Source organism: Saimiri boliviensis, chromosome 13, assembly GCF_048565385.1.
Source record: "Saimiri boliviensis isolate mSaiBol1 chromosome 13, mSaiBol1.pri, whole genome shotgun sequence".
Taxonomy (NCBI): Eukaryota; Metazoa; Chordata; class Mammalia; order Primates; family Cebidae; genus Saimiri; species Saimiri boliviensis.
This window is the reverse complement of record NC_133461.1, coordinates 29,779,933-29,796,641: the sequence shown is the minus strand read 5'-3', so window position 1 is coordinate 29,796,641 and position 16,709 is coordinate 29,779,933. Positions and strand designations below refer to the sequence as shown.

Below are 16,709 nucleotides of genomic sequence, written 5' to 3'. Positions count from 1 at the left end.
AGCCTGAGAAGTAATGTTCTTTACTTGTTGGATCAAATGTGGATTTCAGTGAATCAAGAATGAACTATGGTGGGTGAGGAAGCTATTGGTCGGCCAGCTTGCCAACCAGTGCTGAGCGTCCGGCACCCCATCTCCTGCCCTACCAAGCTCCCCAGTGTGTTCCTGGCTAAGAAACTTGGGAAACCCCAGTAGGCAGGCCTGCACGGAGGGCCTCTAGCCAGAAGTAGAGAGGTGCGCTGGGCAGGGGAAGGGCCTGCACTGGGGCCAGCAGGGTGGCGGCCCACACGCAGCTCAGGCTGCCAAGGCGTGTTCATCATCCCAGGGAAGCTCCTGACACCTTAGAGTCCTGGGGTCACTACTTGGTTTCATGCCCAGGCCTCCAAGTGAAACACTTTATTCAGAAAGTCTAGGAGAGGAGAAGTCGGCTTGTTTAAGAGGATTTTGTGGCCAGGGGCTGCGGCTCATGCCTGTAATCTCGGCACTCTGAGATGCTAAGATAGAAGGACTGCGTCAGCCCAGGAGTTCAAGGTCAGCATGGGCAACAGAGCGAAACTCCCGTCTCTACAAAAATAAAAATAAAATGAAAAAATTAGCCAGTCATGGTGGCACAAACCTGTAGTCCTAGCTACTTGGGAGGCTGAGGCAGGAGGATCACTTGAGCCCTGGAGGTCAAGGCTGCATGAACTATGATCACCCACTGCACTCCAGCCTGGGCAACAGAGCAAAACCCAAAACCCTGACTCTCATCATCATCATCATCATTTAACAAAAAAAGATTTTTGTCCTCATCAGCTGTCACCCCGTCAATGCCGAAGTAATGGAGAAAGCAGCCCCTTCCACCAGTCCCAAGATGGGCCTTGATGAATTAAAATGCCTAATCTTTTGCATTTCTCGGTTATTCCTACTAGATTGTTTTAACTAGCAGTGAGAACGTTTTTCTGGAAGAGCACAGATGGGGCACTCTCTTGGAGTGAAATAGCCCAGGCGTGAGATGGGGGTTCGGGCCCTGGTCCTGGACGGGCTTGCTGCTTAATCGCTCCCCAGGGGAAAAGCCTCCCCCGGGTTATTGTGAGGATCGAGGGAACATGTGTGTCCCTAGAAGGTGGGGGCCACTCCATGTTAAATCTGAGTACCATGGTGACTTGGGATGGATGGATGGAGGGAGGGAGGGAGGGATAAATGATTTAAGTATCGCTACGCCTTTACTCCACCTTCACTCCAGCCCTGAGAGTGGAAGGAAAGCCAGAAGCCCAGAGGTGTGGGACAGCGTGGAACAATGGAGGCAGGCCCATTCTTGGGAAGGCACCTCCCGGAGATCAGCCCTCCTGGTCCTCACAGCCACCACGTGCATAGCTGTTGTGAGGGCCATTTGATTGATAGATAACAGAGAGGTTAAGTGACTTGTCCAAGACCACCCAGCTGGACCAGGGCAAAACCAGCATATGAACCCAAGGGTGCCCCACTTTCAAGTTGTCACCACATCAGGCTGCCTCTCCAGATGAGAACTCCTTAGAGGGTTGCTGAGGTCCAGGAGGGCTTCCTGGATGAGGTGCTAGTTGCAGAATGGGCAATAGCTAACTGGTGAGGGATAAGGCACTGTTGGCCAGGGATAGGGCACTGTTGGCCAGTGATTGGACGCCTTCCATGACAGGAAGCATACCATGTCCCCAGAGAGACCCGTCTGCTGCGGGGCAGCCCTCCCCACGGGAAAGTTCCCTCGTTAAGTGAGCCCAGGCTGCATCTCCGAGCCTTCCCCCACTGGCCGCTCCTCCCCACCCCTCTTTTCTCAGACAGGCTCTGTGATCGGTCACACCTGGGATTTTAAAGAACTTTGAGGCGACTTTCTCTCTATGTGCCTTCCCCTTGGTCCTAGCTTTTCTAGTTTAAGGGCTGTTCCAGCACACTGAGATAGTGAGACTGAAATAGCCAAGGAGAAGGGTGACTTACAGGAGGGCCACTTCCAGGTCAATCAACTTGTGGCGGAGTGAGACGGCAGAGGGCCAGCTAAGACCCATTGGCCAGAGTACTGAGGCCAGCTGCAGTGGACTCTAATGGCCAGGCTTTGGGCTGGAGGTAGAGGAAGTCACTGAAGGTGGACCCCAAGCTGTGAGGACCCTGTCACAATATTTCCCTGGGGATGGTGGTAGTGAGTGTTGGTTGATGAAGTTTCATGGTGGGAAGCTGTGCCCAAAGCTTAGCCTTTAGAGGCCAAAGTTAGAACAGGAGTCAGAAGCCAGACATCCTGGGGTCTCTTCCTTGACCTAACCTTTGAAACAGCCCCAGTTTTCCCATCTGTACTATGGGTACACAGTGTAATCCCTTCCTCTGCATAACTGGAGGACTCATGCGCCATTGCTTGGAAAACCCACAGCATAATAATATTACAAACAAGCACTAATACAGCACTTATATCAAGTCCTTTAAAACTCTTAAGACCCTATGAGATGGGTTTTCTATTTGTTCCCATTTTATAGGGGAAGGAGCTAAGGCACAGAGCAGTTAGAGAACTTGCCCAAAGTTGCACAGCTAAAAGTGCAGTGTCAGGATTTGATCTCTGGGGATCTGGCTCCAAAGTCCATACTTCAAACTCCCATGAACTACTGTGAAGCTCGGGGGATGCCCAGAGCCGCCAGCAGGCTGCAGCGAGGGTCCACGGCCAGATCTGGGAGACGGCAGGGCTTGGCAGGCCGAGCGGAAGGGTGAGGGCCTCCCCCTGGAAATACACCACGAGGTTCACGCGGAGCCTGGCGACTCCCCAGGGCAGCCGCCTGCTCTTCCCATGACATCACACTGCCTCAGAACTTTGGAGGCTGAGGATTCTTGGAATGCCGGATTCACCCTGGAACAAAAATAATACCTCGTATTTATAATGTATTTTTGTTCCCCGCAGGCAGCCCCGGGCTTCATGTCATTGTAGCCTCAGACTAGCCTTGTGATCCAGGCAGGAGTCCTGTCGGTGGGAGGCCACCCTGAGAAACACCTTGAGTTGGGGCTGGCCTCCCCATTCTGCAGGTGGGAATACTGAGCCACGGGGAGTTGAGAGGTTGGCCAAAGCTGCCCAGCAAATTGGTTCTGAGCAACGTAGGCCGAGAGCCCTGGCTTTCCAGTGGGGTTTAGAGGAGGGCCTCAGAAATGTGTCCGCAGTTGAGTGAAGCTCAGAACCCCATAGTATATCCCCAAGAAAGCCTTTTTCCCTCGGCCTTCTGTGCGGCTCCAGGATGGAGCGTGGCAGGAGTCCGCGTGCTTTCCTCCCTTCCCCACGGGGCAGCAGTGAAGCCAGAGGGGCCGCCCCAGAAACAACCCCCTAGCCCTGCCCCACAGGCCCCAGCCACAGGAACCAACAGACTGTGGTGGGAAAGGGCTGCTCCCAGCGCAGATGGAAACCGAGGGCTGCAGTGGCTTCTGTGGTTTTCCCCAGACGCAGTGGAGCCAAGGCTGGCTGGCCGGATCTCCAGCCCTCTCTCCAGAGCCCTCCCAGGCACTTCCCTCCCCAGCCCCAGCCTCCCCATTCCCAGCGGGCCCTGGCTCAGCCCTCCACCTTTGCTTCTATATGTCTGGCCCCTTCTTCCACACCACACACTGCCACAGGACAGCCCACGGCTCCCTCCCTGCTGACTTTGGCTGAGGACTGTGGTCCTCTGAATTGGGGTTTAGTGGCTCAGCAATGGTGTGCAGGTTGCCCTGCCCCCTCGGAACCCTCAGTGTGTCGGCTGAGGGCGCACATTCAGGGACCATACTACCTAAGTTCAAACCCAGGCTCTTGCCTAGTGTGAGCAGTGTGGCCTTGGGCAGGTTTCTTACCCTTTCTGGGCCTCTGTAAAATGGGGTGAACAATAGTGCCTCTCTTGGGGTTAAGTAAAAGTCATGCCTGGCACACTACCTGATTCCTACGTGTTAGCTATGAGCCATTCTTCTGCATCCTTGTGATGTGAGTTTGAATCCTGTGGCCTCAGGGCCGCCCTCAGGGTGGGGCCCGCTTCCTAGGTGTGTGAACTGCCCGAGTCCAGGGCTTGCACTTGGCTTATGCTCTGATGTTGCTGTCTTGACTTTCTCAACAGCTTTGGAACCAGGGGCCCACATTTTCATCTTGCACAGGGTTCCACTCGTTATGTGGCCGGTCCTGCCTCCGGGCCGAAGTCGGACATGGGCCTGTGCTGCTGCTCTCTGCTTTCTTTCCTTCGTGACTCTTGTCCTGGGATGAAGCTGGAGACGTGTTTCTGTAGTTAATGGATTCACGTCTGTCTCTTCAAATGGACCCTAAGCTTCACGAAGGCAGCAGCCCTGTGCATTGTAGTCATTGCTGCCTCCCCGCCCCAGACCGCAAGGGAGATGTAGAGAGGGTTCTGCCTCGTCTGAAGGAACTGGATGCTTTGGGAGCAGTTCAGAGGCACTGCCACAGGACACTCTGGTGGCAGAGACGTGGGTGTGATGTAGGGCGTTCCAGACTGTAATCATATCAGGGACATCATGGTATTGGCTGGAGGGCTCGGGCAAGACCCTGGGAGCTGGGGAAGGCTCCCGCTCAGGTCAGGACCTAAAGGTCAGGTCTGGATGGGATTAGGGGAGTGCTGAGGGACTCCATAGGGACAGCTGAATAGCTTTGTCACACACACACCCCGCCTCCACCTCAGCTTCTCTCAGAGGACTGTAGGAGCTATGTGGCCTCAGGTGATCCCACTGGCAACTCTGATTAACCTCTGGGCAGGGCAGAGTCTCAGCATGTGTTTAGTTAATGAAACAATAATGAACCAGCCTGTCTCCTCATCATTCATTGTTCATTCATTCATTCATTCATTCATTCTATAGTTAGTGAGAAGTCTTTGCCTGTAGGGCACAGAGGTACCAATCAGACCTTTCTATTGGTACCTATTGGTATCTATTCCAGAGCATCTATTTGGCCAGGTAAACGTGTGATTTCTAAAGTTTTTAGTCCATGCAGTGAGATATCACACTTCTTACATGAACTTTTGTCTAGGCTGGCAAAGACCTCAATCTTGAATTGTTTTCTCTTCAACTCTGAGCAAAGAGAGCCGTAGAATCTACTGGAGTGGGAGAGTCTGTAGCTTGGCTGGCTGCCCAAGGTGACAGGAGCATTCCTGACGAATGCTGACCCTCTCCTCTCAGGGTTGTTGGGAGGGAGTGCTCAGGAAGCATCCAGTACATTGCTGCTGTTGCCGCCATGATGATAATGATAGCCCTGGCAATTACAGGGCCAATGAGTTGCCTAAGCTCTGTAGCGATGCCCCCAGTTCTCCAAAGAGCACTGAGATCTCCAATAAATAATTGTTAAATCCAATCATATTGCGTGTTACAGCAGAAACACAAAGCTGCATTCCTGTGAAGGCCTCGCCACTCACCAGCTGGGCAACCCTAGAAGAACAAAGCAACCTCTCTGGACCTTGGTTTTCTCACCCGTCATGCTGTAACTCATGTAATCTCACAACTGCCCCTGCGGTGGGGACTGGCACAGCTAGAAACAGAGACACAGAGAGGTGAGATCACCCAGACCATGCAACTGTGAGTGGCAGCCAGGCTCTGTGCAGTCTCCAGACAGATTGGCAAGGAATGTCCTGCAGGGGATACCCATCATCTGATTCAGCCCAGCATGCATCATGGGTGCTCTGTTAGTACAGGTCACTGCGATCCTTGTCTCTGAGTGTTCACCAGCCAATACCATGATGTCCCTTGGTTGACTACCTCAAGAGGGAAGAAAACTCCCCTCCCTATACTTTTCCTTTTTAAGCTTCCCCATCATTCTGCAAACTGGGGGGAGGGGGTGACTTTTTTTCCTGGGTTCTATACGCTATTGCTCAGCCAAGCAGCCCCTGAGCTGCAGAGAAGCTTCTGGTACCCATGCCTCCTAGCCTCACCGCAACTTGTGCGTTGTCCCGGTGGCTGGGCCAGGGCAGGCAGAGCTCATTCGGGGCATGTGGAGGTGGGCAGGGGTGGAGGTGCCGACGCTGGTAATAAGCAGTCATCACTTTTCCTGAAGGCAAGAAATATGAGCCCATGCATAGTTTTCAAGCCACTCGCCCTAGGAATTTTGCTTTCAGAAATTTTTAAGCAGACCTACGAATTATGTGGTAAAGTGTCCGACATGGAGAGAACCATAATAAGTCAGTGGCCCTCAGAATATCTAGTTGGGAATGATTATGAAATAAAAAATGAACAGAGGGACATTTGTTTCCATTTGGACTACTGTGAAAATGATTTTTTTAAAAAACACAATTTGAAGTTATTCTCCCTACACCCACCTCCCAAAATGCAGCTGTGGTGTTCCGAGAACATTTTTGTTTTTTTGTATAAAAGAGAGCAGTCTTCGAGTAAAACAAGACATCTGATTTCAGAACCCAAAGAAGAAAGAATAAACTAAATGAACGAAGGAAAAAGCATAAGCTGACACTTTCCATTCTCCAAAAAAAAAGCGTTATTGTCCTAACAGCAGGTGTCGTCAGTAGCACAAATGGAATATTAATTTTATCTCCTAGGCTGTTCTTCCTCACCCAAAGACTTCCCCAGAAACAGGCAGAGAGATGGGCTTTTGCCCTTCTTGCTTGCAGGGCTGCAAAACTGGATGTCCAGTTTGTCTCCCGACCCAGGATCCGCATTTCCATGTGTCTGAGACCAACTGCAGCCTCCTTGCCGGGTTGCTGGGAGCAAAATAGGCTCATCCCTGGCCCAGCCAAACCCCAAACCCACAGGTTTCATGGGGAGCAGCCAGCTGGCCCCCGAACGAAGGTATTGATGAAACCCAGTGCCAGCAAACACAGAAGAGAGAGGAGCTGGTTTTGGCTGGCCCAGCTGACAACCGCTGACAAATATTTGTGAATGGCCAGAGCAGCAAAGCCTGGGTCTCCATTGTTGGGGAACGAGGCCCAGCCCCAAGTCCGTTCCGGTGCCGTTAGCGGCCCTCTTGGCTTCATCTCAGGCAAAGAACTTGGACCCCATGCAGTTATCACCACCAAGGCCTCAGTGGTCATTCAGCCCTTTCTCTCCATTAGTACAGGTCACTGCGGTCCTTGTCCCTGAGTGTTCATCAGCCAAGGAGGCTGGATCTAAAGGCGAATGGGAGATAGATGGGAGGTGGCTGCAAGGCGTTGTGATTAGTTGACAGGCTTGGCCCACTCCTGGAACCTCTGGCAGGCCCTCTGATGTGGGAATGCCCCTCACAGAGCCTCAGTTGTCTTATCTGTCAAATGGGAAGACAGGTTCTTGGCCTGCCTGCACACACAGGCCAGTCCCAGCAATCACTTGCCCTGAAAACTAAGCAAGGCCTTGTGCAGGAAGAAGGAAAAGGGAGCATAGAGGGACAGTCTTAGTGCAGTGACATCTGGGCTCTTCCTCGCCCTCCCAGGGTCCACCCAGCTGATTCCATCTGCCACTGAGCTCCATATCAAGACCTCCTACTTTCGAAACTGTTAGTCTTGCCCACCCAATTAGGAGGGAACACTTGAGGTGGACTCCCTGGCTTCCTTTTCTACCTACAGATAGCTTTTCACTTGTATAGAGGAGCCGCCACACAGCAAGAGTGAGTCTTTAAGAACCCCCACTAATGCCAAGTGGCCTGGGGCACTCTTGGCCATCGCTGGCTGGCTCCAAGCTCTTTCCAACCAGGAAGACATGGAATTCCAGGTCCCTGCAGATTTCCAGGAATGAACAGCAGAAGCCCTGCAGGAGCCAGCTGATTTCTTTCTGGAACCCCTGACCACCAACCATGTAGCAATTACTTCCTTCCCTTCCAGGTAGACAGAAGCTGTTTTCTTTCCGGGGCGGGCGGAGGAGTGCACTAGGTCGAGAGAGGGAAATCCCTGACATGACAAGTGGGAAACCAGGCCATTTCAAGACGGATGTTGGGAAGGGCTTGGCCAACCATCCTTTGGGGATGTTTCTTGAGCCATAGCTGCAGGCGCCACAAAAATTCTAAATAAGGATGACAGAAGTTGTGAGAATCAATCATTATCTGCCAGGGAATTTCCAAGGTTCCTCTCTGGGCTTAAAAATAACTCACATTTAAAGAACAATGAGAATGGAAGGAGCAATTAGTTGAAAGTAATTGAGAAATTAAAGGAGGGAAAATTCTCAAAAAGTCAGGTACACGGCACCCTGCGGGAGTCTGTGAGCCACAGTTTCTTCCATGTTTTCCAGTGGGGGTTGGCTCACTCTGCAGAATGAGGCTGCAGCCCTCTGCACTGACTCAGGCATCTGGGGCTGGGCCGGGCTGGGCCGGGCTGGGCAATCAGAAGGCCAGTTGGTGGAATCGCTGGGAGGAACCTGATTCAAGGGCCTCACTTTTCTGATGAGGCCCAACTCTTCTCCAGGGGCAGGTGCTGATAGCGCCTACCCTGCCATGGAGTAAAACTGCCAGGGAGGAGGAGGGTGTGTTTGAGAATGGAGGGGCTGCCTCACCTACCCAGGTGTCAGACCAGCAGTGCCCTTACCCAGAAATGTAAATCAGAACCCAACAAGATTGAACTTTGACACCAAGGATGAAAAATGCCACACAGGCCTCCTGAGAAATGGCCCAGAGCATGCCTAGTCAGCAGGATTCAGTTGAGGTTACCAGACTTACAGATATTTCATAATGACTCTTAAATTACTGTAGTAAATACAGACAACCCCAAACCTTAGACACTGTATATAAAAACAAACCTAAGAAGACTCCAGAGAGACAGGCCAGGGACCTCAAGAGCTGAAGAATGGCACACTGGTGAGTTCCTGGGTTTTCCTCTTGGCTCAGGTATTCCAGACTTGCAGCTAAAGAAACTGGAGACCCTAGGCGGGGGACAGTGGCGCATGCCTATAATCCCAGCACTTTGGGAGGCCAAGGCAGGTGGATCACCTGAGGTGAGGAGTTCGAGACCAGCCTGACCAACATGGAGAAACCCCATCTCTACTAAAAATACAAAATTAGCCAAGCGTGGTGGTGCATGCCTGTAATCCCAGCTACTCTGGAGGCTGAGGCAGGAGAATCGCTTGAACCCGGGAGGCGGAAGTTGCAGTGAGCTGTAATTGAGCCATTGCACTCCAGCCTGGAAAACAAGAACAAAACTCCGTCTCAAAAAGAAAGAAAGAAAGAAAGAAAACGGAGATCCAGAAACACCATGAGGCCCGAGAAGACAACAGAGCCCCAATAAAAGCCCGCTCTTTCTAGCCAGAGCACCAGGAAAGGGGCAGCCTAGCAGGACAGAAAACGTGAGGCAATAGTCCTTTCCTCCAGCCAAACATCCCTGCAGGAACTGTGGCCCCACCCCCACTCAGCACTCCAGCGGAGGCCCAATGAGGGGCCTAGACTGTGACAAGGTACCCAGCCCCCCACCACGATGGTGTCAAGGGACCAACTGTCATCCCCATTGGGGATAATGAGCCACTAAGCTTTTCAATGGGTGCTTTTCAATTAAAAAAATATATATATTAATTGTAATGAGAAAAAATAATGCATTTAATCCCAACCCAGGATACCCTCCATGTTTCACAGATAAAAATGTATCAAGTGATTAAAATTGAATTTATGTAAGCAATAAGTTGTAAGTAAATAAATACAATTTGTTCATAACATGCAATGCAGTGAAGGTCTGTGGTACCTGAGATAGGTCACGGAGGAGGTGCAGGCTTATTCTTTAGAAGTTAACATCTTTCTGCAAAATCTTTCCACCCTTTTACAACCTTTGAGGGCTTCCTGCTTATCTTGTGCTCCAACTGCACTTTCAGTAAATCTGCAGCATGGAAAACACCCTGAGGGGAAGATGGAGTTGGAACAGAGCAGTGCTGTGCGTGATAGGAAGCAGCCAGAAGGGTCCTGCGAATGCCCCTCATCACTCCTTCACCTGCCTTTTGGCCACAACTCAAAACATTTAGAGCTTGTTCCTGGCGCACAACTCATACCTGCTCCCTGTTCTTAGAGAGTATTGCAGATGAGCCCGTCTTGACCTACACCCATCATGTTAAATGTTTCTTCTTATCTGTTTGCTAGGCTTGCTATAGCAAAGTCCCACAGACTGGGCTTCAACAACAGGCGTTTTATTTTCTGACACTTCTGGAGGCTTCAAGTCCAAGATGAAGGTGTCAGTGGGGCTGGTTTCTCCTGAGGCCTCTCTCCTTGGCTTGTAGACGGTGGCCTTCTCGCTGCACCTCCATGTGGTCTTTCTTCTGGGTGTGCAGACTCTCTGGTGTCGTGTTGACGTTTCCTCTTGTTATAAAGCCACTAGCCAGATCGGATTAGGGCCCACCGCAGCAGCCTCGTTTAATGTAATCACCCCTTTAAAGGTGATTCGTCACATCTTATCTCCAACTGCAGTTATATTCTGAAGTATTGGGGGTTAGAGCTTCAACATATAAAGTTTTCCGGGGTGGAAGGGGACATAATTTAGCCCATAAAAACTTCCTATAGCATATTTAGTTTGTGGGTGGGGTGACAATGACAACGTTCAAAAAAATTTCTTTGAAAGGGATATAACTTTTCGAAAAGCATTATGGTGAACGGTCATTCTAGGAGGGTGCTTGTGAGAAGCAGGTCTGTGTATGCAGCTTTGCTGGGACATGCGTAGAATATGTCTGGAAGATTCACACACGTGGAATGGCTGCTTCCAAAGGCTGTCAGTGGTGACAGTCAGGCAGGAGGCTTCACTGTATCTGCTGCTGGAGCTTCTTCATTTCACTCCGCGTGTGTGCATTCACACATATTCTAGTAAGTGAATAAAGTACTGATTTTAAGTGAAGGGTTGGCTTCGGTCCTCTGCAGTAGCAAGGACCTGTCTGGCTGTTCTGTGCTGTGTCCCCAGGCGTGTAGAAGGTGCTCAGGAAGCGTTTGTTGGAAGAATGAATACATGGGCAAAGCAGCGACTTCCCGTTCTGGCGTCTGGGCATAGGGACTCTGATCGGCCCGCCCAGTGATCGCCCTCTCTGTCTTTCCTCTTCCGTTTGCAGGCGGCAGCAGAGACCTCCGGGGGGGAACAAGCCCCAGCAGCATGGTGACCACCAGCCAGGCAGTGCCAAACACAACAGGGACCACCAGAAATCCTACCAGGGGGGCTCAGCACCCCACCCCTCAGGGAGGCCCACTCACCATGGCTACAGCCAGAACCGGCGCTGGCACCACGGCACCACGAAGCACCCGCCGGGCGACAAGGGAGAGGCAGGCGCACACCGCAATGCCAAAGAGACCGTGACCATCGAGAGCCCGAAACTAGAGGACACTGCAGGGGACACCACGGGGCACGGCGGCCTTGAGGCCCCCCGCAGCCCTGACACCCTGGCCCCGGTGGCTTCTGAGCGGCTGCCTCCACAGCAGCCAGGGGGGCCAGAGGTCGAGGCAAAACGTAAAGACAGTGTTCTTCCCGAACGCATCGGGGAGCGGCCCAAAATTACCCTGCTCCAGTCTTCCAAAGACAGACTGCGGCGAAGGCTAAAGGAAAAGGTACCGGTAATTGAATTTTTGTTGTTCTCTTGCACCAGGGACAACAGCAAGAGGTAGGCACTTTGGTAGGTGGGCGCAGAGCAGAGTCTTGTGGGTCTGAGGGTCTGGGGAGCTGCATGCAGGGAAGCAGGGGCTTCGGTGACTATGGGGACCCACCACACTGGTCCACTGCTGCCAGCAGGTAGGGCGGTCATGAGCCCCTCCAGCACACTTGTGCTTTTCACTTCCCAGCCTCCAAGACGCCCAGGGTAGGCATTCGTCCTACCAGCCCCCAGCCCAAGGGGGTCGGGGGAAGAGGCGCATGCCGGGAGTGTTGGGGGTTGGTGTGCAGGGAGGATTTTCTAGGGTTAGAAATCATTTGTGCTGAAGGGCACTTGGGGAAACATGGGGCTTATGAAATAAGGACTGAAGCTTTTCTGCAGGTGGGTACCATCCAGGCAGTGGTCTCTGCCAGGATGGGGAGCAGAGGTGAGTTGCACAGAGTGCAGGAGGGCTGACTACAGCCTTCCTCTTTCCCACCTTCATCTCCCAGTGGCCAGGGAACGCTCTGCAGTGCAGACCGTAAGGCAGCTCCATTCTCAGCATCACACGGGTGCCCGTCTTCGCCAGCATGAACCCAAGAGTGGGGCCTCCTTACATGGGCTCCCAGGAGCCTCTTTCTGCACCCTGGCCCTGGCCTGGCCCACAGCTTCAAGTGGAGATGACCCTAAACCCCCAGAAGAGGGATGGGGATTTGTCCTTGAAGCATTAACTCCATGGTGCTCACCCCAGCACCACCCCCCCCACCCCACTGCCCAGCAAGGGCACAGGTAAGGTCACCCTGGAGAGGAAGTGTCCCAAGAAAGGCCAGCTTGCCCACAGCCGTCCCCACACAGCAGCAGAGCCTGCAGAGTCTTCCTCCTGGAGCTTCCGCAGAGCTCCACGTTCTGGGCTTCTCCTGCACCCTCCCTTCTGCCATCTCTCAAGCTCTTGCCCCAGAGGCCAGGCCCCAGGTCCATACTCAGGCAGGATAAAGCAGGTCAGACCTCTTCTTGGATCTACTTTTGAGGATGAGATGCTGCTCCTAGAATCCTCCCCACCACGTCCTCTAGAGTGCTGCTAAATGTAACTGCAGGGCAGCAGAGTGGAAAATAGCATGGGCTTCAGAGCACAGCTGGGCAGGCTCAGACCTCCCTCTGCCTTTGACTGGCTGGGTGGTCTTGGGAAAGTCACCTAACCTTCCTGAGCCCCAGTTCACTCATCTGTAAAATGGATATAATACTACACACCTTGCCGCAAGACTGTGAAGGTTAAATGAGGTAACGTGTGCAGATGTGTTCTTGTGGGCGGTTCCTATTCTATACGCAGACTGCTATTCCTGCTTTGAGGCCCTGATGGTCTGGAGAGACGGGGGTATGGGGGTATAGTACCTATAGATCAGTTTCAAGGACTCCACTCAGGTGAGGCCTCCTGAACTCCTGGACCAAGAAGACATGGCCTTAGGCTCAGGCTGGGTCACTCCGTGCTCCATCAGCTGCTCACTCTGAAAAAGGGTAAATCCTAGGTGGCCACCAGCCACATCCTAAATAAGATTTTCATCAGGGAGAACAACGCTTTCTTTCTCCCTCTCGAGAGACAGGTAAAGCGTGAGATATCTATTGGGGTGGAGAGCTGTGTCCTGTTAACTTCACCCAGGGATTCACAGTAGCCTTCCCTGAAGAGGTGGATGGGTTTGAGGAGATGGACGAGGACATCCTATTCCTTCACCCCAGATTCAGCCCTTTCTTAAGACTCGGTTCTCAAGAGCGAGACTAGCTGCCCTCAGAACTGGATCCACCAAGGAAGGTCTCAAGGAAAGCTATACATCTTCCCATCTAACCCTGCCGTGTTACCTATGAGGAAACTGTGGCCCAGAGAGTGAAACCACTTACCCAGAGCCACACAGGTAGAGGCATAGAGTGGGATCGAGAGCCTCGGTCTGCGCCTCCGAGCCCAGAGCTTCTGTTGTCAAAGACAGAAGAACAAGCGTGGATCTCATGTCACGACCCTGACCCTGCCCTTCTCACTCCACACAGTTAAGTTGCTCCCATTCTTGGCCACCAAGAATGAGTCAGTACAATAAGATGGCATTTTTTTCTTTTTCCAGCCCTTGGTCTGGTCCCAGTTGCAGTGAGACCTTATAAGGCTAAAGGGCTTTTTACTTGTCATATTCCCCCTAGAAGCACAAACTGTTTTAGTGGCCCATGGGAGGATTTCTTGGTGTGTGGCATGTGTCTACAGAAGACCAGCACAGTCTCCATAGGACAAAAAGCCAGGGCTGTCCCCACAGGGAGCCCTATGCCCAGAGAACAAGTCATCCTCGGGCATTTGGAGCTAAAGGGATGGGGGACAAGGTGACCACTGCCTGAGCCGCCTCTCGCCACCGCTGCAGGCATTTGGAGTCTGACCTGCCTTCCTGACCAAGTCTTCCTGCCCTCATTTTCTCTTTGGCCCGATTTCATATTTGTTATCTTATTTCCTCCTTCATAAGTTCCATTCAGTCATTTCTAGATTAAGACATTTGATGGACAAAAGCAAAAAAAAAAAAAAGCTAATGTATATGAGAATCCCGGGAAGGAGCTAGAGCCCAAAAGCAGAATCAGTCCTGGAGGTCACAGGGGCCAAGAAAACAGGCAACAAGGAGCTTTTGGGCCGGGAGGGGTCTTTGATGGAGGTTCCCAGAGGGACCAGCCTTCAAGCCCAGGAAAGTCAGCCTGATCCTGCTTTCTAGGGATGGCCACCCTCTGTCCACCAGGCCACCCCCACACAGAGACCTTGGCTTCACTGAGGCACGTTCGTTTGTCTCCGACACCCCCAGGATGAAGTGGCCGTGGAGACAACCACCCCCCAGCAGAACAAGATGGACAAGCTGATCGAGATCCTGAACAGCATGCGGAACAACAGCAGTGACGTGGACGCCAAGCTCAGCACCTTCATGGAGGAGGCCCAGAACTCCACCAACTCCGAGGAGATGCTGGGCGAGATCGTGCGCACCATCTACCAGAAGGCTGTGTCCGACCGCAGCTTCGCCTTCACCGCCGCCAAGCTCTGCGACAAGATGGCGCTCTTCATGGTGGAGGGGACCAAGTTCCGGAGCCTGCTTCTCAACATGCTACAGGTAACCGGCCGCCGCCACGCCCCCTGCCCCTCTGCGTGCGCTGAGTTATTCCTAGCGAGAAGGCGGCGAGTTCTGGCCACAGCTGGACTTTTCCCAAGTTCCGCCCTTGCCTGATTAATTATAGAAAATACAAAGGCAGTCGAGGGGCCAGGAACGAGTGGCTGGATTTGTGTGTGTTTATGTGTGGGCTCCCTGGTTACGATGGACCAATATAATTTTATAGGTGCTTTATGTTTAACCAGCTTTCCCTTTCCACTTTCATGATCAGAGGCTGGCTCTTGGTCTCAGCCTGGCTCTGTGCTTTGACCTCTCCACATCCAAGCGGACATGAACTTGCTGTGGACTTTTCCTTTCCTCCTCCTCCCCTGGGCCAGGTCCTTAGACCTTTGCAGCGGTGCAGCTGGTCATTGCTGGTAGTGAGGTGGGTTCGAGCAAAGCCACGCAGGAGCAGAAAAGGGACAGTCTGTTTGCCAACACACTAGGGCTTCTAGGCAGAGGGAAGGCATGGTGATGCGAGACTGTCTTGTTCCTTGGTCTTTGCTTCTCAACGTTCCTTTCCCTGTGAGAGTATAACCCCACCCCTGATCATTGCTTCCTCCGTGGAGACCAGCATCCAGTGGTTCTATCAGCATGACTGTGAAGTAGGAGTGGGTGTGTGCACTTGGACTGAGCTCAGCAACGTTTCCTCTCACAAGTACCTATTTGTCTGTGCGGGCAGTAGCAAATGAGCAGGTGGCCCCAAAACTGGTGACATCAGGGAGGGATCGCAGGGTCATGGGATGGTGGCCACACCAGGTCCTGGGACTGTACTTGGAGACTCTTGGCTGGGGGAGAGCCATTTCTCCTTTCCTCCTGTTTTGTATTTTAGGGACTAGTTGACACACACAGTGAGTTGCCGGCCCAGGTGAGATAAAATGGTAGTTTGCAAGTTATGACGTAGAATGGCAGGCAACAGGGCTGTCTTAACTAGGGTGACCATAAGATAGATCATCTGAACTGCAAGACTTGTGACAGTCAGAGGGGGTTCAGGTCACAATGTATGCCTAGACAACAGGTGTAAACAAGAGCATAGGGCCACCTCCGCATGCAGCAGGCAGGGCTCCATCCCCACCCGCCCTCTCCTCGCCATGTGAGTTGCACTCACTGCAACATGAGCCCTCCCTGGCCAGCCTGAGCTGCTTCTCTCCTGCTCCAGGCCCTGATCAGGTTCCCATTCCTGGATCGCCCATGCTCCCCCGGTGACGAATTCCCGCATTACCTGAGGGATTTGCACATCGGGCATGTTCCTCGCAGGCCGGAATGTCCTGGGAGCCCATGGAGAATGGCAGGCAGGGAGAAGCCTGTCTGCCACAGAGCACTGGCACAGGGGAGTCGGAGACAGCATCAGCCTGTGGTCTTGGCTTTGGGTTTTATTTTTCAAAAAAGGGCCAGGATGGGACAAGAGTTCTAGACAATGGCTGCCAGCTCCAAGTAACCCAGGCAGATGCCATGGCAGACAGGCACCCAGGGCAAGGGGCACTTGGGGAGGGCAGCTGGCTGCAGGCCCACCCCAGACCAGGCATTTCTTCCAACCTGCCACAGTTAGGGTGGCCTCACCCACAAGTGTCCAGTGGGCCATCCATCCTGGGGAACACTCAGCCACAAAGTGGCTCACCTCTCCATCAACCACGAAGTGCCCTGGCTTAGGACAGGCTCCAGATGTCCCAGCAGGAAGGAAACCTGTTTGGCTGCGTTTAACTCGACCAAGTCATCTGCATTCCCCAGCTAAGAACTTCTTGTGACATTAGTGTGCTGAGAGACAGTCTGGCAAACACTACAGTAGGGGAAAAAAAAAAAAAAAAAACCACAAAACTGAAGGCTGGGAAGCGAGGACTGTAGACCTGGTTCAGTCGTCATCAGCTGGAGCGCGGCCTCTGTGGTTCCCTCTGGGAAGTGCAAACCGCAGCGCTCAGCAGGGCTCCCTCGATTTTGCGCTGCTGGAGATGAGCCGGGGCCTCAGGAAGGGGCACAAGGGACTGTGTGAGGCTTTCCCTTTCTCACGCTCCCCGGGCCTTGCCACTGGTAGGAAACTGTCCTGGGTTCCCCTAAATCCTCACAAACCCGCTCACCCCATATTGGGGCTCACTGGTAGGTCTGTCGTGAGTGATGGCGGCTTTGGGA

General features: G+C 52.7%; 1 protein-coding gene across 6 annotated transcripts in view; it reads left to right on the top strand.

Moving 5' to 3' along the window:
- Positions 1–16,709, top strand: part of CTIF (cap binding complex dependent translation initiation factor) — a 322,760-nt gene that overhangs the window by 203,903 nt on the left and 102,148 nt on the right. For 5 of the 6 annotated variants that reach the window (XM_003926082.3, XM_074383489.1, XM_074383490.1 and 2 more), the window contains 2 exons: positions 10,924–11,419; positions 14,250–14,549. In XM_003926082.3, coding sequence (XP_003926131.2) covers positions 10,924–11,419; positions 14,250–14,549 — 796 coding nt within the window. The remainder of the gene's footprint in view (positions 1–10,923; positions 11,420–14,249; positions 14,550–16,709) is intronic. The other variant, XM_003926081.3, reaches the window with a different exon arrangement.